Consider the following 21,669-nt stretch of genomic DNA (forward strand, 5'->3'; position numbering starts at 1 on the left):
ACCTTAAGTGGTGACTCAAACCTGTAGCCTAAAGTATGGTTAATAGCCTAGATAGCTAATTGAGATGGTCTTTTTTTCCACTTTAAGCAATGGAAATTGACAACTGTCTCTGTCTCCATCTGTTTCTTTCTTGTAAGCATTTCCCATCCTGGTGTCGGTGACCTTGTGAGAATCTCTGGTAGAAAAGAAGAATGTATGAAAATGTAGCATAGACACTGTAAATTACCCTAGCTAGCTAGCTAACGTTAACATGCTGGGTGTGTCTCACGTAATACCCTTGAGTACGGATACCCTGAAAAGGTTAAGAGAACATACAACCATCGAGCCCAGCTAATGTTAGCTAGCTATTTAGCTAGTGAATAGCTAGCTAGATACCTATGCGAAATCATCCAGCAGAATTAATGTATCCAAAAATGCAAATAAATTGCATGGAAAACATACTTTTGCTCTCCAGTGTTGATGTTTTTGACCTACAACACTGTTTTTTCGTAGCAATCTTTCATGTTTGGACTTGCACACTAACCTTCCTCATGTGAAAGCGTTCTTTGCACACTTTCACATTATATCGATGTCAACATCTGGGCACGTTTGCGGTCACCATTATTTCTAGGTTTTTGCGCAGATGGGCAGAGCTTGACATGAGGCCTTAATTTCCTGCGATAAATAAATAATTGCACCAATGCAGCCCAGCCAAAAGTGAGAATGCTCCTCAACGGTGAAACACTTGCAAGGTTACATGATGGAATAAGAGTTTGTCTTATGACCATTTTAAGTGCATTTATAAACCATTATTCAACCAAGCTTAATAATAGGCTTACAACTTGGCAATCACAAATGACTATCCTAATTTTAAACGTAGTTGTTTATTAATGTGTTTACAAATGTTTAATTGATGATTAAAATAAGTGAAATGGTTTAACATTTGAAAGTATTTTTTGATGTAAACTGTTTGTGAACTCGTTTTTGCTACTGGTCCTGGGCATCATACTCCAGAGCTATTTATTGCAGAAGTGATCGGTTTTCAATTGGCTAACACTTATCACGTGGTTTGTGCAGGCCGAAATATGGCGTGTTGGGATGTTATTGGAAACTTTAACATTTGTAACAAGCATGGTAACTAGCGTTCGTACCACTGTAATTACAGACTGCAATTACCACCAGTTATTACAGTGTAACTATGAATTATTACAATTAATTACAATGATTGTTACAGTGTAATTGCATATGTAATTAAAGTGTAATAACATATGTAATTACACTGTAATAAGGATGTTACCAACATTTTTCGCTTGAAAAAACACTTCAGACAAGGTCAAACTGCACTTTGCGATTATTGCTTGAGAGGAAATGGAATGTTCTGTTCCTTCCATTCTGTCCTCCAACAGAGGAAACAGCTAGGGACAGGATGCAGGCTTCCTGTCATATCAGTAGGATGACTGATTATTAATTGTCACGTAAATCCAACCTGACTCCCCATCAGTGTGTCACACAGACCATGGCAGTGACATGCATTACAGAAATGTCCATTGGTGAGGAAAGTCATAGTCACATGGACTGGGACAGCTGAGCATTGTCAGCCCGCATTTACTGTCTCCAATCTGAGTCCCTATGACTGTGTATTCACCCACCGTCTGCCCCCTTGCCCTGCCATCTACGATAAGTGTCGCCATGGAGCGGTGAGGGTGACAATTGCCCCAAGGCCAGTGACATGTGACCGCAGCCTCTCTCCAAGTCTCTATCGAGCTCACTGGGATCTGACATCCTACTACATGACAAGAACTCGGGCCTGACACCTATGTTGGTTACTGACTTACACTAATGGTTGAGGTTATTGCAAGCAGTGACACACATGTTGTGCTATTGAATGGAATGTTCTCACACATGCTAAGTAATGTTTACACTTGCTAGCTAATGTGCTAGCGTAGCAACAGCTCATTTGAAACACCACCTTTTACAGCAATATCAGTGTCACATGTTTGTTCTTTTTCTGTTACCTATAGCAAAACTGCTTAAACTCCCTCAGTATTTCGTTGAAAAAAAAAAGTTAAGCTGCCTGAGCCTAAAGCAAGATAAGTGCTCTCACTTTGTCACAGTGTGATACTGCATTCACTAGCTCCCATAGAAGTATATTATTGTATCTGTGTACAGATCTATGGGCTGGCCATGCACAGCATGTATTACACCTGAATGCAACAGACCTTAAAAACGAGTAACTCTTTTATGTTGATCGGAGATCGATGTCTGGTGATTATGGTAGTGCGTTCTTACTAGGCTTTTACCACAGTCTGTTACAGTGGACCACAAATTTGAACCAGTATTCCCAGTACTATAACACACTATAACGTCCTCATCAATACCATTCATTGTCAGTTAAAAGCCAAGGCAGAACAACAGTACTTCAAGGCTCATGGTGACATTACTGCACAACGCTTACTTAGCCATTTCACTGCACATACTTCGCTTTCACCATCCTCCTTTCTAGGCCTAGATTCAATCAGATCAGGTGTTAACGGGTGATAGCAGACACCCGCATTGCTGATGTTTTGGCTGTGTCGGAGGTGGAATTGCGTTGGAGCTTTCAAGCGATCTTTGTCACGAAGCCAGACCCGTCCCACTCGTGTTAGAAGTTCAGAACCAGAAAGTGTAGGCTATATAGAAATAATGACATTCAAATGAAATTCATTAAATGAAAATAATGAGAATTTCAATCATCCTAAACAAGGTGTAGATTACATCTCACATTTCAGTTTTTGAACGTGTAAACAAGGCTGCATGGGATTTCTCTTATTGCGTCTTTGTGCAGCCAATGGCAATGTCCGCTTTAGGTATGATACTGTGAGTCGATTGTGGATTTGACAGCTCTAACGCAGTTCCACCTCCGACACATCAAATCATCAGCTATGAAGATGTCGGCTAAAGCGGATCTGACTGAATCGGGCCCCTAGCTTTATGAATAACACGCAGAATGAAATTCAATTCAAAAGTTGCAAATCATGTTGAAACCCAAACACTGTCTAGCGCAAGGTGATTCCTACACTCTGAGAAGAACCAAGGCCTAACATTGATGCTTTGGAAGACATTTCAAACACACCCCATTTAATGAGCTGCAGAAGAGATGCTGTGTGTGTGTGTGTGTGTGTGTGTGTGTGTGTGTGTGTGTGTGTGCCAATAACATCTCTAGGTCAGGTCAGTCAGTGGCACCCATAAAAAAAGATTTATGCTGCAGGCAATTAATCCCTCTTACCTCCCCCTTAAGGCTTTAAAACAAGAAAAGCTATTTACCCCTGTCAAAGGCTTTAGCATTGTTTAATAAGAAAATGCCTCTGGCTGGCTGTTTTTAAAAGATTTAGGCTCTATTCAATCCGTTATCGTGGAAATTCAGCATTACATCGTGATTGAAATTTAAAGGCAATGTCATGTGTTGGTGAAGACTGCATTCACAGTAAATGCTGCATGTCGGCTCAATCGTAAATTACCTTTACATTTACATCACAGAATCAGCAATGCGTCTGCTTTACAGATTAAAGAATATCCAGATTGCATGTTGGCCTTTAATGTATCAGACTTGATCTAGCCAAATTAAGTTGGAGATTAGTTTCAGAGAATGTGTCGCTCCTCACTAAAGGCTTGGAGGTCAGTATTAAGTGAAGGTTGTCTATCTTTTTTTTGTTGCTTTGGGGAGAGTTCTGTGGTTTTTATTTGGCATAGGGGAGGGTAGAGTTTTTTCTCCAGGGTTTACTTTAGCCCTTTTGCAGGTTTTACTATACCATTACTTCCATCCTAGCCAAATGTCCTCTTCTGCTTGCATGCACCTTCCCTATACCGGGGTGTTTTGGTACTTCCCTTATGCACTAAGTTTTTCCACACACTAACTATACCACACAGGTCTATATATATAGTCTACCAGTCTACCAGTCTATCCTGCTTTCTATCCATCATTCATAGTGACAATAGCGGTAGGTGGATCGTTTGTCCAGATCTGCAATATCCTAAGTAGCGATCATACCACACATAAAATCATTCAAAGCTGCACCAATTTTCATTATAAGTGGAGAGGACATGGTGCATCATTGTGCATGAAAGAACAGTGAAGACATGAGACAGGCAGCTCAAAAAGTTGCCCTATTGAACTTGTTTAGGGACACTACAATGATCCTACCTAGACTAGCCTCCAACACCCCATTGCAATGAATAATTGCATTGTTTTCTACGTTCTACTCTAGGCCGTAAACTTCAGCGAAAATGTCACTTGAATCACAGCGCAAACATGATTTGAATGTTTCATTCCATTCTACTCTTAACAATTTATTCGGTATAGAAAGTAGCATGCCAGTCTGACTGTATTTTAAGTTCTGATGCTGAGATGCGCTGTCAGTTGTCGCTCACCAAGTCATCCTATAATAATGTGGCCACATATGCTTCCAGCAAGCCCAGTTATTCAGGATGATGAGCTCTGCCTTCTCTCCAATCCGAGTGGCTATTCCTCGCGCACCTAGAATTCATAACGCTTCAATATCCTATAGCCTAAACTTTTGTCATTTCACTTTTACAATGTATTATCTTTTATTTGTGGCATTAACACAACCAGTCATAAAGTTTTCATCTGATTATAGGCTACTTCAAACGTATCCTGTAGGCTACCTGCGCACATTCGTCCAAAATATAATTCCAGCAGCCAAACTGTGCAGATTGTAGCGTTGAAAACGCAAACCGTGTTGAAGCGCCCAAAGTCTGTATGCTTTGTTTATTGGTTATGGTGCATTGGCACAGAAACCTGTTGGTGGAACATTTGTTGCATATATTTTAGATAATTATAAATATTGCATAAACATGTTGAAAATCAGATTTTCACCTAGTTGATCATTGTCTACAGATGGCTCTGATCGTAGAGTAGGTCTAACGAAACTGTCAGGGAGAGTTAGCTCATCCGTGGTGCTCGGCGAACCCTCAACTTTCTGTCGCGTAGTCCTGCGTGGCATCGACTGTGCCCCAAAAGCATGCTGAAGTGGCAAATTCAATATCCACGCTTATAAACACAGGGTCGCTACAGTTCGTTATTTGTGGTCATTTTTTGTTAAGTATATGAGGGGGACATTTTTTTTTTTTTTGTACCTTACAAGGAGAAGGTCTCGTGAAAATATTTCTAACTTGAGAAGGACGCCTTGAGATGGACCAGCTCCCTAAAAAAGACCTACAATGGAATTTCAGATTCCATTTTAGGAAACAAGCCTATCCTCAACTATTGTAAGATGAAGACATTGTGTCCAAGGTTAAACGTATCCTTCACACTACAAGCAAATTCCAATGGTACAAAACTGTACTGTTTATCAAGTGGATTAATTTGCCAACTGTTCAGTGCATTATCTGAACCTATTTTTGTTTCTAGACCGCTGAATATTTGCCATCACATACTTTATTTTACCTTTATTTAACTAGGCAAGTCAGTTAAGAACAAATTCTTATTTTCAATGACGGCCTAGGAACAGTGGGTTAACTGCCTGTTCAGGGGCAGAACGACAGATTTGTACCATGTCAGCTTGGGGGTTTGAACTTGCAATCTTTCGGTTACTATAACGTAATAGAGTAAGTTTTACATTAACTATAGATTGTGACATGACATGACATGAGAAAGACACCCATTCGCAGTCAAACGTTCAGTCCATTCAACAATATGTGACTGGAAACTATTGCTTTTTTTTAATGTTCAGGAAATTGAGTTCCATAAGGATTTATGGATTTCTTTAGCAAATAATGGCAATTGGCTGTGACATAGCATTTCTCCTCAGTTATCCTCAGTAACTTATACTGTTCCCTAAATTACAAAGCTTTTCTTATCTCCGTTTCACAAGCAGCATAATGGACTGAAAAATGTAAATGTCAAATTGCATGTGCCTGAACATTCTGTATCATATTTTTCCATACAATTATATTTTTCCATGAAATCTAGTGAGAGCATTCGAAGTGAGAGATTAGTACCTAGTAACATCATGCTATCATTTAGATACCGATTTACAAGTAAATGTACATTTATATTTTTATTAATAAACCACTAAGCAGACTAGCAGCGATGTAGTAGGTTATTGACCTTACATTGCAGATTCTCCTGTGCCTATATTACAGAGCTCACTTAGAGATATAGGTCCTGCCCAATCAATGAAATCTTTTCTTATTTCTAAACTTTTAAATGTAGTTTAACAATGTGATTGTTCTCATCATCCAGACCTTTCCTATTCTTAGTGATTATAAAAAGCTTCATTCTCCTTGTAGTTCAGGGCTGCCAGGGAGCCGCAGTCAGTCTCTCCACCTTGGCTTTGTTAGAGCCACTGGGGCTCATTTAAAGAGAAAGTGGTAGAGAGAGAGAGAGAAAGAGAGGGAGAGACAGGAGGAGAGGTAAAGAGAGAGGCAAAGAGAGAAGTGGTGAGAGAAAGATAGAAAAATACAAAAGAGAGAGAGAGAGACAGAAGTAGAATAAAAGTGAGACAGGAGAAGTAGAGCGAGAGGCAATGGAGGGATTCATCTTTACCTGTGGAGGAGATTCAGGGTCTGGATTGTGTGTGATTAATGAGTGGGCTGCTGATTGCTCATCTTCTCTTTCCCTCCATGAATTACCAGCACACTCGCAAATTGACACATTCAGATCCCTCAAATTGAAGAGAGAGAGAGAAAGAGAGAAAGGAATTAAAGAGATGAGAATAAAAGAGAGAGAACTAAAGAAAGAGAGAAAGATAAAATGAGAGAGAGAGAACTAAAGAAAGAGAGATAGAGAATGAGAGAGGGGAATAAGAGATGAGAATGAAAGAGAGAGAGAACTCAAGAACGAGAGAGAGAGAAAGAGAATGAAAGAAAAAGAGAGAATGAATGAAAGAGAGGGAGAGCACTAAAGAAAAACCGAGAGAGACAGAAGTGAATGTTTTATTCCAATGGTAATAACTTCAGGTTGTTGTGCTGGAAACATTTTTATTCACATATCATACCAGAACAGGTGGAGACCTCTTTCTACTGGGTCCCATTGGGTTTCAAGCAGGCCCCCAATGTCCGGTCTGGAGCGTGTAGTCACAAGCTTTGCTGGTCAGCTACCATGTAGCAACCTAGCAGTGCCCTAGAGAGCCTATGTAAATTATTATTATGACATTTGTCGTCACACAGGACCACGTGCTGACATAGACCAATCACAGGCCCGGCAGGCTACGAGGAGGTTCCATAGACATTAAGGTTGACTCTCTCAGGCAGGATGAAAACGACTACATCGACCACCATCATTTTCTAGTTACGAACACTTTCACCATGATCCTTAGCAATTTTTGGGGGGTGCCATTCAGCCCCATTCAGCAATATGGCACACTTCAAATTCTAATACTTCTGGCTTCACGAGCCAAGTTTTCCATGGGAACACGTGGATGACGTCGGCACTATCACTATCTACTGGTTTTAATGTCTATGGCTTTAAGATAAATTAATGTTCCATAGAACGTTTTAGAACTTGTTGGAGTTAACAATTTGTTAGACTGTTCCTGGGATGCTTCGGTGTGCAACACTCTCAGAATAAGAGGTAATGTTGCTGGACCCCAGGTCTGAGTAGCAGCTGCCATGGCAGCAGCTAATGGGGATTCTTAATAAATACAAATTCTACCTAACCCAACCGTTCCTGGAACCAAAAATGTATTAGCTGGTGTATTTATGTACTTTATCACTTTGCCTTGGTTGTGAAATTACAAGACCTTATAAGTCCTTGCAAGTCCTTTTACTGGACGTGGCAAATATGGTCTGTTTTTAATTGATAATAGAACAACCATATGTATCAGTTCCCACCTGCACAGCCCAGGCTTATATGTACAGCAACACATCAGGGATTGTTTGTAGTCACCGAGGGATCTCAGGGGAGGCATATCTGCATAGAGCCTCTCCCCGCTTTGAAAAGACACATTAAAGTGTGTGTGTGCACGTGCTTGTGTGTGTGCATGCATGTTTGTACTTTAGGTCCAATGTGGCTGCTTTTCTTCAGATGTTATATTGCAGTAGTGGCACATTGCTATCAGTTAGGGATTGGACTGAGGGAACCATGCAGTCACAAGAATGTGGCCCAGCAAGAGGAAACAGAGCACCAATTAAGAGCTGTTTTAAACCTAATTGCTTTAAAGCCCATTGCTAAGCAGCTTTGGCAACATTGGAGAATAGGTAGCAAGTATCAAGAATGGCAAAATAAACAAATTCCTTTTCAGGTGTTGATATCCTGAATCTATTAATTAATCTATCTACCTAACCTGAAATGATCTATCCTGACTCTATATAACCTGAAATGATCTAGCTTGACACTGTATAACCTGAAATGATCTATCTTGACTCTATACAAGCTGAAATGATCTAGCTTGACACTTTATAACCTGAAATGATCTATCCTGACTCTATACAACTTGAACTGATCTAGCTTGACTCTGTATAACCTGAAATGATCTATCCTGACTCTCTATAAATATTGTGGGGCTCCCGAGTGGTGCAGCGGTCTAAGGTACAGCATCTCAGTGCTAGAGGCGTCACTACAGACCCTGGCCGTGATTGGGAGTCCCACAGGGTGGCGCACAAAAAGCCCAGCGTTGTCCGGGTTAGGGTTTGGCCGGGGTAGGCAGTCATTGTAAATAATAATGTGTTCCTAACTGACTTGCCTAGTTAAATAAAGGTTAAAATAAGATATACACCACCGTTCAAAAGTTTGGGGTAACCTTAAAGAAAAGCACATATTTTGTGCATTAAAATAACATCAAATTGATCAGAAATACAGTGTTTAATGTTTAATGTTGTAAATTACTTTTGTAACTGGAAACAGCTGATTATTAATGGAATATCTACATACTGTAGGCGTACAGAGGCCCATTATCCGCAAGCATCACTCCTGAGTTCCAATGGCACATTGTGTTAGCTAATCCAAGTTTATCAATTTAAAAGGCTAATTGATCATTAGAAAACCCTTTTACAATTATGTTAGCACAGCTGAAAACTGTTATACTGATTAAAGAAGCAACACAACTGGCCTTCTTTAGACTAGTTGACTATCTGGAGCATCAGCATTTGTGGGGTCGATTACAGGCTCACCCCCATGCTTCACAGTAGGTATGGTGTTCTTTGGATGCAACTCAGCATTCTTTGTCCTCCAAACACAACAAGTTGCGTTTTTACCAAAAAATTATATTTTAGTTTCATCTGACCATATGACATTCCCCCAATCTTCTTCTGGATCATCCAAATGCTCTCTAGCAAACTTCAGACGGGCCTGGGCATGTACTGGCTTAAGCAAGGGGACACGTCTGGCGCTGCAGGATTTGAGTCCCTCGCAGCGTAGTGTGTTACTGATGATAGGCTTTGTTACTTTGGTCCCAGCTCTCTGCAGGTCATTCACTAGGTCCCTCTGTGTGGTTCTGGGATTTTTGCTCACCGTTCTTGTGATTATCAGTGGTCTTGTATGTCTTCCATTTCCTAATAATTGCTCCCACAGTTGATTTCTTCAAACCAAGCTGCTTACCTATTGCAGATTCAGTCTTCCCAGCCTGGTGCAGGTCTACAATTTTGTTTCTGGTGTCTTTTGACAACTCCTTGGTATTGGCCATAGTGGAGTTTGAACTGTGACTGTTTGAGGTTGTGGACAGGTGTCTTTTATACTGATAACAAGTTCAAACAGGTGCCATTAATACAGGTAACGAGTGGAGGACAGAGGAGCCTCTTAAAGAAGAAGTTACAGGTCTGTGAGAGCCAGAAATCTTGCTTGTTTGTAGGTAACCAAATACTTATTTTCCACCATAATTTGCAAATAAATACATTAAAAATCCTAAAATGTGATTTTCTGGATTTTTTTTCCTTATTTTGTCTGGCACATTTGAAGTGTACCTATGATGAAAATTACAGGCCTCTCTCATCTTTTTATGTGGGAGGACTTGCACAATTGGTGGCTGATTAAATACTTTTTTGCCCCACTGTAAATTGGAATGAAACAGGCATGGAGCAGGTCTCGAACCCTCGACCTTCTAGCCCGAAGTCCAGCTCGCTATCGACTGTGCTGCAAAAGCATGCTCGAGCGGCAGAGTCGATATCCGCGCTTATAAACCCAGGGTCGTTACACTACTCCCTCCTTTCAAAGAGCACGTCCTCGCAACTCAATGTCTTATAGGAACGCGCTCACCGGCCAAGCACACGCACTGTCGTGGATGCAGGGTCCGATCACTTCTGACACCAATGTAAGGAAACAGCAGGGAGCAGGTCTCGAACCCTCAACCTTCTAGCCCGAAGTCTAGCGCGCTATCAACTGTGCCGCAAAAGCATGCTCGAGCGTCAGAGTCAATATCCACGCTTATAAACCCAGGGTCGTTACAATATACACTGCTCAAAAAAATAAAGGGAACACTAAAATAACACATCCTAGATCTGAATGAATGAAATATTCTTATGAAATATTTTTTTCTTTACATAGTTGAATGTGCTGACAACAAAATCACACAAAAATTATCAATGGAAATCAAATGTATCAACCCATAGAGGTCTGGATTTGGAGTCACACTCATAATTAAAGTGGAAAACCAGATCCAACTTTGATGTAATGTCCTTAAAACAAGTCAAAATGAAGCTCAGTAGTGTGTGTGGCCTCCACGTGCCTGTATGACCTCCCTACAACGCCTGGGCATGCTCCTGATGAGGTGGCGGATGGTCTCCTGAGGGATCTCCTCCCAGACCTGGACTAAAGCATCCGCCAACTCCTGGACAGTCTGTGGTGGATGGAGCGAGACATGATGTCCCAGATGTGCTCAATTGGATTCAGGTCTGGGGAACGGGCGGGCCAGTCCATAGCATCAATGCCTTCCTCTTGCAGGAACTGCTGACACACTCCAGCCACATGAGGTCTAGCATTGTCTTGCATTAGGAGGAACCCAGGGCCAACCGCACCAGCATATGGTCTCACAGAGGGTCTGAGGATCTCTTCTCGGTACCTAATGGCAGTCAGGCTACCTCTGGAGAGCACATGGAGGGCTGTGCGGCCCCCCAAAGAAATGCCACCCCACACTATGACTGACCCACCGCTAAACCGGTCATGCTGGAGGATGTTGCAGGCAGCAGAACGTTCTCCACGGCGTCTCCAGACTCTGTCACGTCTGTCACATGTGCTCAGTGTCAACCGGCTTTCATCTGTGAAGAGCACAGGGCGCCATTGGCGAATTTGCCAATCTTGGTGTTCTCTGGCAAATGCCAAACGTCCTGCATGGTGTTGGGCTGTAAGCACAACCCCCACCTGTGGACGTCGGGCCCTCATACCACCCTCATGTAGTCTGTTTCTGACCGTTTGAGCAGACACATGCACATTTGTGGCCTGCTGGAGGTCATTTTGCAGGGCTCTGGCAGTGCTCCTCCTGCTCCTCCTTGCACAAAGGCGGAGGTAGCGGTCCTGCTGCTGGGTTGTTGCCCTCCTACGGCCTCCTCCACGTCTCCTGATGTACTGGCCTGTCTCCTGGTAGCGCCTCCATGCTCTGGACACTACGCTGACAGACACAGCAAACCTTCTTGCCACAGCTCGCATTGATGTGCCATCCTGGATGAGCTGCACTACCTGAGCCACTTGTGTGGGTTGTAGACTCCGTCTCATGCTACCACTAGAGTGAAAGCACCACCAGCATTCAAAAGTGACCAAAACATCAGCCAGGAAGCATAGGAACTGAGAAGTGGTCTGTGGTCCCCACCTGCAGAACCACTCCTTTATCGGGTGTGTCTTGCTAATTGCCTATAATTTCCACCTGTTGTCTATTCCATTTGCACAACAGCATGTGACATTTATTGTCAATCAGTGTTGCTTCCTAAGTGGACAGTTTGATTTCACAGTAGTGTGATTGACTTGGAGTTACATTGTGTTGTTTAAGTGTTCCCTTAATTTTTTTGAGCAGTGTATATACAGTTGAAGTCGCAAGTTTACATACACTTAGTTTGGAGTCATTAAAACTCGTTTTACAGCCGCTCCACAAATTTCTTGTTAGCAAACTATAGTGTTGGCAAGTTGGTTAGAACATCTACTTTGTGCATGACACAAGTAATTTTCCAAAAATTGTTTACAGACAGATTATTTCACTTATAATTCACTGTATCACAATTCCAGTGGGTCAGAAGTTTACATACACTAAGTTGACTGTGCCTTTAAACAGCTCGGAAAATTACAGAAAATTATGACATGGCTTTAGAAGCTTCTGATAGGCTAATTGACATAATTTGAGTCAATTGAAGGTGTACCTGTGGATGTATTTCAAGGCCTACCTTCAAACTCAGTGCCTCTTTGCTTGACATCATGGGAAAATCAAAAGAAATCCGCCAATACCTCAGAAAAATTGTAGACCTCCACAAGTCTGATTCATCCTTTGGAGCAATTTCCAAATGCCTGAAGGTACCATGTTCATCTGTACAAACAATAGTACGCAAGTATAAAGACCACAGGACCACGCAGCCATCATACCGATCAGGAAGGAGATGCATTCTGTCTCCTAGAGATTAACATATTTTGGTGCGAAAAGTGCAAATCAATCCCAGAACAACAGCAAAGGACCTTGTGAAGATGCTGGAGGAAACAGGTCCAAAAGTATCTATATCCACAGTAAAACGAGTCCTATATCGACATAACTTGAAAGGCTGCTCAGCAAGGATGAAGCCACTGCTCCATAAATGCCATAAAAAGCCAGACAACGGTTTGCAACTGCACATGGGGACAAAGATCATACCTTCTGGAGAAATGTCCTCTGGTCTGATGAAACAAGAATAGAACTGTTTGGCCATAATGACCATTGTTATGTTTGGAGGAATAGGGGCAGGCTTGCAAGCCAAAGAACACCATCCCAACCGTGAAGCACGGGGGTAGCAGCATCATGTTGTGGGGGTGCTTTTCTGCAGGAGGGACTGGTGCACTTCACAAAATAGATGGCATCATGAGGAGGAAGATTATGTGGATATATTGAAGCAACAGTTCAAGACATCAGTCAGTAAGTTATTAAAGCTTGGTCACAAATGGCCTTAGCCACAACACTGACAACTTCATCAGAATGCCATAGGCATCAGAGAGCTTGGGAGGTGGAGCTATGGAGACCAATCAAACATGTAGGCCGAATTCTTACCGAGTCTAATGCTCCTTCCTCGACTCTCATTCCTGTGTACCCCCACCTCGCAGACAGCCAAGCTCTCTTCTCCCTGTTTTGTTTCCAGGGATGTCTTATTAAAGCTCATGAGGCCTCAGGTAGTATAGGAGAAAGGGGACAAGATTTCTGGGCTGCATTCAGAGGCCCACATTAGTTATTCCCAGGGAGAGCTCATTCCTACTTTGCATTTACATTTATGCGTGTGTTTTTTGGAGCAGAGGCCAGAAACGAGCATCCTCCATGATGGCTATACCGCATATAGCAGGCGCTAGCAGTTACCACTGATGGATCAATAGTTTGTGAATTGCAGGAAAGTTACTCGTACACATGCAATTTTTGGATGGGTTAAAAGCCTAGGAATCATTAAGGAGATAATGTCATGTCAACCCTATCCAGCAGGGAGAACCGTGCAGGCATGGCCAGTGGATATGTAATTTGTCTGCCTTTGTCACACACGCTCTGCTCTTCAGAAGACGAAGCTTTTGCCTGTGTAGTCGGCTGGTAAAAAATTGGACGGAGAGAGGCTTCTCCTCAGGGAACAACAATCTCCAAAGCTGGAGTCAAAATCTCCATTTGGCATCAGGATTTATTTCACATCGAATTGCTCAGAGCCAACAAAAGATGAAACCACCACCGTTCTAACATGGACATTTTTTTGTGTGGGTGTTTTTGTATTGCTTTTGTGCCAGACAAAACAGTGTAGGCTGAATTTCTATACGGAGTGTGTTTGAAAAGTTGCCAGGTTGACTCTGCAATAACCTCCATCTTAGTGCACTCTGAATTTTACATTTGATTCAGCTCATACGTGTCAAAGTGTATACATTATGGAAGTTAGAAGGCCGAAATCTATTATTTATTTTACTATAAATTCAGTGTTTCACTAATCCTATAAGTAACCCTTGGTTATTTTACTATAAATTCAGTGTTTCACTAATCCTATAAGTAACCCTTGGTTATTTTACTATAAATTCAGTGTTTCACTAATCCTATAAGTAACCCTTGGTTATTTTACTATAAATTCAGTGTTTCACTAATCCTATAAGTTACCCTTGGTTATTTTACTATAAATTCAGTGTTTCACTAATCCTATAAGTAACCCTTGGTTATTTTACTATAAATTCAGTGTTTCACTAATCCTATAAGTAACCCTTGGTTATTTTACTATAAATTCAGTGTTTCACTAATCCTATAAGTAACCCTTGGTTATTTTACTATAAATTCAGTGTTTCACTAATCCTATAAGTAACCCTTGGTTACTTTACTATAAATTCAGTGTTTCGCCTTTTTTGGTATGTTTTGTAACTGAACGAAGGAACAGCAAGCAGTGTAGCAATCTAAGTAGTTCTTGACTTAATGATATCATTAGACGGCAACAGTAAATGTTTCCCTCTCAAGCAGTTTGTGTTCGGTGCTCCGCTAGCTCTCTGCTTTCAGAGCCTGATGAATTGGGTTTACGTAAGCCTTTATAAGAGGTGGATCAGAACATCGTGAATTGCTTCTGCGAGAAAAGCAGGGGAGATTTGTCACAAGCATGTACTAGCCTAGCAGAGCAGCTCTTCGCCAAGCTCCTTCGAAATGCAAGGTATTCTAGTCTGAACATGAACCAGGGCGAGTCGACTAGAGGAAGCAACATTGTGTGTCTCAAACCTGTCAAACCTATTTGATTTGTATCACCTGGATTTGCTCACCATTGGATTCCCCTACATATCCAGTAGTGTTTGTTACAGTCATGTACTGTAGCAATACCGACTGTAAGGAAAGTATAGACCAGCAGTAGAGGATGGCACATTGTAATTTCATATAGGTCACACGGGGGAAGAGAGCCAACTGTTTCCATCCAATCCATTTCAGAGTGGCAAGGGAACAGGGGAACAGCTCAGGAGTTCATGCATGGTCGGCTCGGTTTAGATATCTGTTAGGTGTCTGGGAATCTTTGTTTTATTGAATGACTTATACTCTTCCTAAAGACCCCAACCAATTTTGACCCAGGGTCATTCAGACATACACTGAGTGTACAAAACATTAGGAACACTTTCCTAATATTGAGTTGCAACCTCTTTTGCCCTCAGAACATGCTCAATTTGTCTGGGTATGGACTCTGCAAGGTGTCGAAAGCGTTCCACAGGGATGCTGGCCCATGTTGACTCCAATGCTTCCCACAGTTGTGTAAAGTCGGCTGGATGTCCTTTGGGTGGCGGACCATTTTTGATACACACGAGAAACTGTTGAGTGTGAAAAACCCAGCCGCATGGCAGTTTTTGACACACTCAAACCGGTGCACCTGGCACCTACTACCATATCCCGTTCAAATGCACTTAAACCTTTTGTCTGCCCATTCACCCTCTGAATGGCACACATACACAAGCCATGTCTCAATTGTCTCAAGGCTTAAAAAGTATTCTTTAACCGGTCTCCTCCCCTTCATCTACACTGATTGAAGTGGATTTAACAAGTGACATCAATAAGGGATCATAGTTTTCACCTGGAATCACCTGGTCAGTCTATGTCATGGAAAGAGAAGGTGTTCCTAATGTTTTGAACACTCAGTGTATTTATTATTCTTACCTGTCATCCCTCATTCTTCCATCCCTCTCTCATCCCTCTCTCTTCCTTCCTGTATATGGGCCCCGGGGACACTCTGGAACAGTGCTTCTTGATTTTCCTTAAAGGTGAAACAAATTGGACTTGCTAGTCAGCTGAATGTAAATCTTCCTTAATGAGAGAAATTATATTTCCACAATGTCCTGCTCTCGTTCTCAGATCAGACACCGTTCCCTCTCACACAGCTGTGTTTGTATCCCCTACTGTGTGTTCTGTGATGAATAAAGTCTGTCTTTGGTTCAGTTCCACCAGCTCATCTCTTTTATTGTCTTTCTTTCTTTCTTTCTCTCTCTCTCTATCTATCTCTCTCTCTCTCTCTCTCTCGCCGCACCCCGACTACAGAGGTTGTTCAGCTGAGCCTGGCTGAGGACCAGAGAGTGAGTGTCTCCACGGTAACAGTGGGCCTCAGCACCGTGCTGTCTTGTGCCATCCAGGGAACGCTGCGGCCGCCAATCATCTGGAAGAGGAACGGAATCATACTCAACTTCCTGGACCTGGAGGACATCAATGTGAGTGTCGGCTGAGTCAGAGGGTTTCAGTTGTCCTGGTTGGAGGATTCCCAGAATAAGAAGGGAATAAGCAGGAAATCCAGTCGTCTCCAGCCAGGATTTCTGGAAACCAGGGAATTTCTGGGAAGTTATAGGACCCTGTAAAAATCATGTTTCGACATGAAGTAAGTCATGCTAGTATGAGCCAGAGTCTAAGGGAACAGGGTTGAAACAGGTTAGTCCTACAGCCCAAAACTGCATAGGCTTTCACTCCAAGACTGTCGATGTGAGTAAGAGTGTCTTTAAACATTATGGGCCTTTCAAGGTGAAACACTGAACCAGTGTCCAACATTGTAAACTTTGATGTGGTGTGTTTTTAGGAAAAATATATATAATTGGAGCGTTGGTTAATATTTTATTATCCTCAGAATGTCTCTCAACAGGGGCTCTTCACGTTGAAAGAAATCAAAGAATAATCAATAACTTTAGATAAAGGTTCACGGAAAATAAATGAGAAATGCTAATTCCCACTAATTCACCATTAATTCATTTTATTTTCCCAGCTTGTTTTTTTACATTTCCAATTAAAAACAGGTCTGTGTTTTTCCTCACTTTTTAGCTAACATTTATTCAAATTAGAAATTATGTAATGATTTGGGTCTCATTGGCACTCTGCCAGGCGTCGTGCTGATCTGAAAGAGCACAAACCATGTTCAAAATAAATATTAGCAAATCCCAACATAGCATAGCATGGGAATTGGCTACATGCGGTTAATGAACTATGGAGTGGCGGCGCCGGCGAGTTGTTTAGCTCACAGCTGACAGTGTGGGACTCTGTTAATCCACCAGCTGATTAGTATTCTCTACTTGCATGTTAACGAATTGGCCTTGTTATATGCTGCCATGGAGATACAATAGACAATGGCATGCAGGTCAACTGCCATGTGTATAAGCGGGGTCACGGGGAGGACAAGGAAGTGAGAGAAAAAAAGGTCCTCTGTGCAACATGCTACATGCTACTGCTACTGTTGCCATGGAGTATTCAGTGGTAAATAGTGTGTGACGATAATTACAGTTGTCAGTTACCACTTTGAGGTTATTTTTCATGCCTTCATGTTCACAAAGTAATGTCTGATGCGCAAGAACATGCAGGTGTGCACAATAAGCAATGTGCCACTCCGCATCATGTGTTCCCACGTAATTCTTAGGCGGCTTTATGCTCTTACAATGCACACAGTCCGCAAGGGAAAGAGTTACCTCCTATTGGGCACTACCGCCGCATTTCAATTCAGAACAAAGGAAATTATTCATACTGATTGAAGGCCTTTGGTCTCCGCGTGTGCCCCTCTAGCGGCGTTGACAGAGAGCGGATGTTGCCGGTTCTCAGGGATCCAGTATTTTCAACCCAACTTCTGTTTCCCCCCCGGGAAAAAAAAAAACAGAAGCGGGAACTCCGTTCAGGCGTCTTTCTACGCCTGCTACGTTGGGTTGCCGTGTGACTTGTCGCTTCGGGTCAGCGTAAAGTAGATTCATTTACAGGCCAACTTGAGTTGTTCGTGTTGTACTATGAAAATGATCTCATTTTGCAATCAATAAACAAATATTACATTTAGCTGTGATTGAAATTCCAACCCAAAAGGCACTCTGACATATGAAACGTTTCGCTGGCTGAGTGGCAATTTGCCCATGCTGGAGTCAGACCCATTTGTCTGCACTCTGCTACAGCAGTATTATTCTCTCTCTCTGTCTCTCTGTCTCTCTCTCTCTGTCTCTCTGTCTCTCTGTCTCTCTGTCTCTCGCTCTCTCTCTCTCCCCCCCTCCCCCACCCCCCCACTAGTAAATGGGACATTTTACATATTGAATGGCTACTTTTCTCCAAAGTAATTGAGTTGTGTTTTGGGAAAGATAAAATCTGTTCCCCTCTGCTTTGATTGTCTTCAAGGAGAGGGCGGCACTATGCGGCTGCATTTACACAGGCTACGCAGTTCTGGTCCTGTGGCCAATTATTGGCAAAAGAGCTGATCTGATTGGTCAAATAATTTGTGGAAAAGGATCAGAATTGGACTGCCTGTGTCAAAGCAGCCTATGTACTGCGGAGAAAGAAAACAATTTGTTTCACTCATCACCTCCAGTAGTTCCAGACAGACCAACCTTTACTGAAACACAAGGGGATCATTCGGCAACGAAATGAAGTAGTGCGCTTTCTCTATTCAAACAATTATGCTATATCATATGTTAATTAGCATGTCAAACTCACCCGTTTGGGAATGCTGTGAAAAATCCACAAACGCTATTATGGCTACAATAGACAAATATTAGTGTATTATAAAGGGGGAGGGGAGATAGACGGAAGCATCGGGGTTGGTTTAGCATTTCAAAGACAAAGCAAAAGGAAACATTTATCAGACAAGATTTAGCTTCTTTATAAAATAAGGCGGAACTAATGAATTATGTGTAAGTGTAAAGCAATTCCGCTCACTGTATTAAATCTTTACATTTTTTTATTATAAGACATTTCCCTGTACAAGGTCCATCATTTGAGACCCAAATGGCGGTGTGAACAAGGTGTTCAGCATCTCTTGTTTAATTTAACTTTGAGAGGATTGTATTGCATTTATAGTCTCAGGTCCACCCACATACTGTACACACATGTCTAGGTAATTCAAAGCATCTCAGATAAACCTGTACTGGTTTAAGTATATCCTCTATAGGGCTACATACTATAGAAAAGACATGTCTACTGTTTAATATCTACCTCACAGGGGGAGGCTGCTGAGGGGAGGACGGCTCGTAAGAATGGCGGAGCAAATGGAATGGCATCAAACACATGGAAACCAGGGGTTCAATGTATTTGATACCATTCCACTCACTCCACTCCAGCTTTTTCCATGAGTATGCCCTCCCCAATAAAGGTGCCACCAACCTCCTGTGATCTACAGGTACTGTACTATACAGTAATTTATTTCTAAAGCAGTTTCTACTGTTTTGCTAAGTCTGTCCTAAGTATTTCCTCTGCCTTTCCTCACCTAAAAGCATCGCTAGAGATGATATGTCCTCATCCACTCCCACCTCGTTAGCTAAGAGAGAAGCAATATTTTCCATCTAAAATCACGTAGTGGGCAATAGCTTGTGGCAAGAAACTCCAAGGCTTTAGTCTGTGTCCAGAGAGAGATTTGTTTCCAGGTAGGTAGCTTTGCACACAGTCTGTCCGCCACATACGGGACACCACTATTTAGTTTCTTAATCCTCCCTAAGCCCCTGCTAAAACCCCAGGTGAGTTGTGCATCCGGAAAAACAACAACTGGCTCCATTAATCACACTAATGTTCTTTGTATTTTTAACCCTTCCTATTTATCAGACTGAGTGAGCGTGACGACGGGGCTCAAATCCCCACGCCCCTCCCAACACCCAGGGACCACGTTGATTCATTGTCTAATATGCTTCCCATCACTCCATGCTCCCCTGTTGTGTGCCCCCCCCTCACCTCACTCCCCTCCCTTATTCCCTTCCTCACCATCCTCCACTGCCACCTTCCTCTTCTCCCAATAGGACTTTGGTGATGACGGCTCCCTCTACATCACCAAGGTGACAACCATTCATATGGGGAACTACAGCTGTCATGCGTATGGATATGAAGAGCTCTACCAGACCCATGTACTGCAGGTGAATGGTTAGTAATGGCACATACTTGACATTTCACTGTCCTTTCAGGGTCAGATTTGAGTTTCGGCACGTGGTCACCAGAATGTTGACCTGACTTAACGTGTAGTAGTTGCAGTTTGCGATCATTGCTGCGTTCAACGTTACGTTTCCGTTTTTCTGTTGTTGCTTTGTTGTTGAATCGACAACAAACATTTTGATAAAGTTAGATGCTTTTGTGGAGGAGGGACCTTCAGAGTTGCCTTCCGGGGTCAGGAGTGGTAACCCCTGCCTCAGACTCCAATGACAGCAACAGCGTTCACATCGGCAAAAAATGGCATTGATCCCAACATGTCCAACGTTCTATCATCGAAAGCCAATGAGGCCCGTAACCATGGCGTTCTATTCACCATACTCAGTTGATTCCACCCTGAGCATGTAAACCGTGTGTAGCTACAGTACATCAACTAGCCAGCAGCAAGCAGCGCAGATGCTGCAGGCATTTATCAAAGCACACTGCTCGACAAACTCGTTTGCATAAGTCTTTTTTTTCCTCTCTCTCGCTGAGATGACGTGTGATTACCGGGCCTGCCTCTTCATTGAGGACCTTGGGAGAGCCGTCTGTGCCGTATCAAATCAAAGATAATAATCGCCGTTCTCGGAGCTTTGATTCATTGCATGCGCAGATATGAACAGAGGAAAAATAGCCTGAAATGATTTTCAATTAACAGGGACAATGGGCGTGATTGTGTTGTGTTGGACGGCAGGATTTAGGCTAATTGAAAAACGATACAGCTGCATCTAAGACCTGGCTTCAGCTGAGAAAAGCTGAAAAAGCTGAAAAAGTTTTCTTCCTGGAAAGGCAGGTTATCTTGGAAGACAATTACCTTGTACACAATTGTGATCTTATTTGGTCTTATAAACATGCCTCTTATAAGCATGTCTCATGCTGGACTCTGTTGTAAATGCAGTGCATGTAGCTATGCGTGTGGTACTGGTGTGAAACTAAATCCTTTCTGCCTGGTGTGCCCGATGTGCCTGGTGTGTGTGTGTTTCTATACCATCCTGCCACTCCTATCAATGTTTCTTTGTAAGTATACCTCCCTAACTCCTCTCTCTTGTGGCTGTGTGCGTGTGTCTCTCTCTTTTCACGTGTGTGTCTGTGCATGTGTGCGTGTTTCTGTGTATCTAGTTCCCCCAGTGATCCTGGTCTACCCAGAGACGCAGGCACAGGAGCCTGGTGTGTCTGCCAGCCTGCACTGCCACGCCGACGGCATCCCAGACCCTAAGATCATGTGGCTGAAGAACGGCATGGACCTGCAGCCTAGACCCTCCAAGCAGCTCTCCCTCATCGGTAAGGCACCAGGCTGCCTTCCTGCCCACACTGGCAAGACGGAGTGCATCCCAAATGACACCCTATTGCCTATATAGAGAACTACTTTTGACTAGGGCCCATAGGTAACGTATAAGGGTCAGGGTGCCACTTGAGACGCACCCTGTTATTACCGTCATAGCAGCTGCTGTTTACCAGACACACCACTATGCAGGGAACCATGGAGGTGTTGCTATACTAGGTGCCAATCTGTGTCACACCTTCCTGTGTTGCCAAATCTAAGATTATGGTGACCGTTTTGACTATTGTTAGTTTGTCGGTTGATTGCTTAGGCCACTGATTTCAGAAGAGTAAATATCCATTCCTAGAAGATGAAAGAAATAGATGGAACAACAGTGTGTGAAAATGAAATCCAACAGCAGCCATCCATGTGGGGGGGGGAGTTAAACGGAAGTTTAAA

General features: G+C 42.6%; 1 protein-coding gene across 1 annotated transcript in view; it reads left to right on the forward strand.

Annotated features, from left to right (window-relative positions):
* The window catches only part of LOC139420788 (follistatin-like 4), a 216,340-nt gene that overhangs the window by 171,549 nt on the left and 23,122 nt on the right, over positions 1-21,669 (forward strand). Inside the window, exons 7-9 of the mRNA XM_071171055.1 lie at positions 16,092-16,258; positions 19,787-19,907; positions 21,069-21,230. Coding sequence (XP_071027156.1) covers positions 16,092-16,258; positions 19,787-19,907; positions 21,069-21,230 — 450 coding nt within the window. The remainder of the gene's footprint in view (positions 1-16,091; positions 16,259-19,786; positions 19,908-21,068; positions 21,231-21,669) is intronic.

Source organism: Oncorhynchus clarkii, chromosome 12, assembly GCF_045791955.1.
Source record: "Oncorhynchus clarkii lewisi isolate Uvic-CL-2024 chromosome 12, UVic_Ocla_1.0, whole genome shotgun sequence".
In the NCBI taxonomy this organism is placed as follows: Eukaryota; Metazoa; Chordata; class Actinopteri; order Salmoniformes; family Salmonidae; genus Oncorhynchus; species Oncorhynchus clarkii.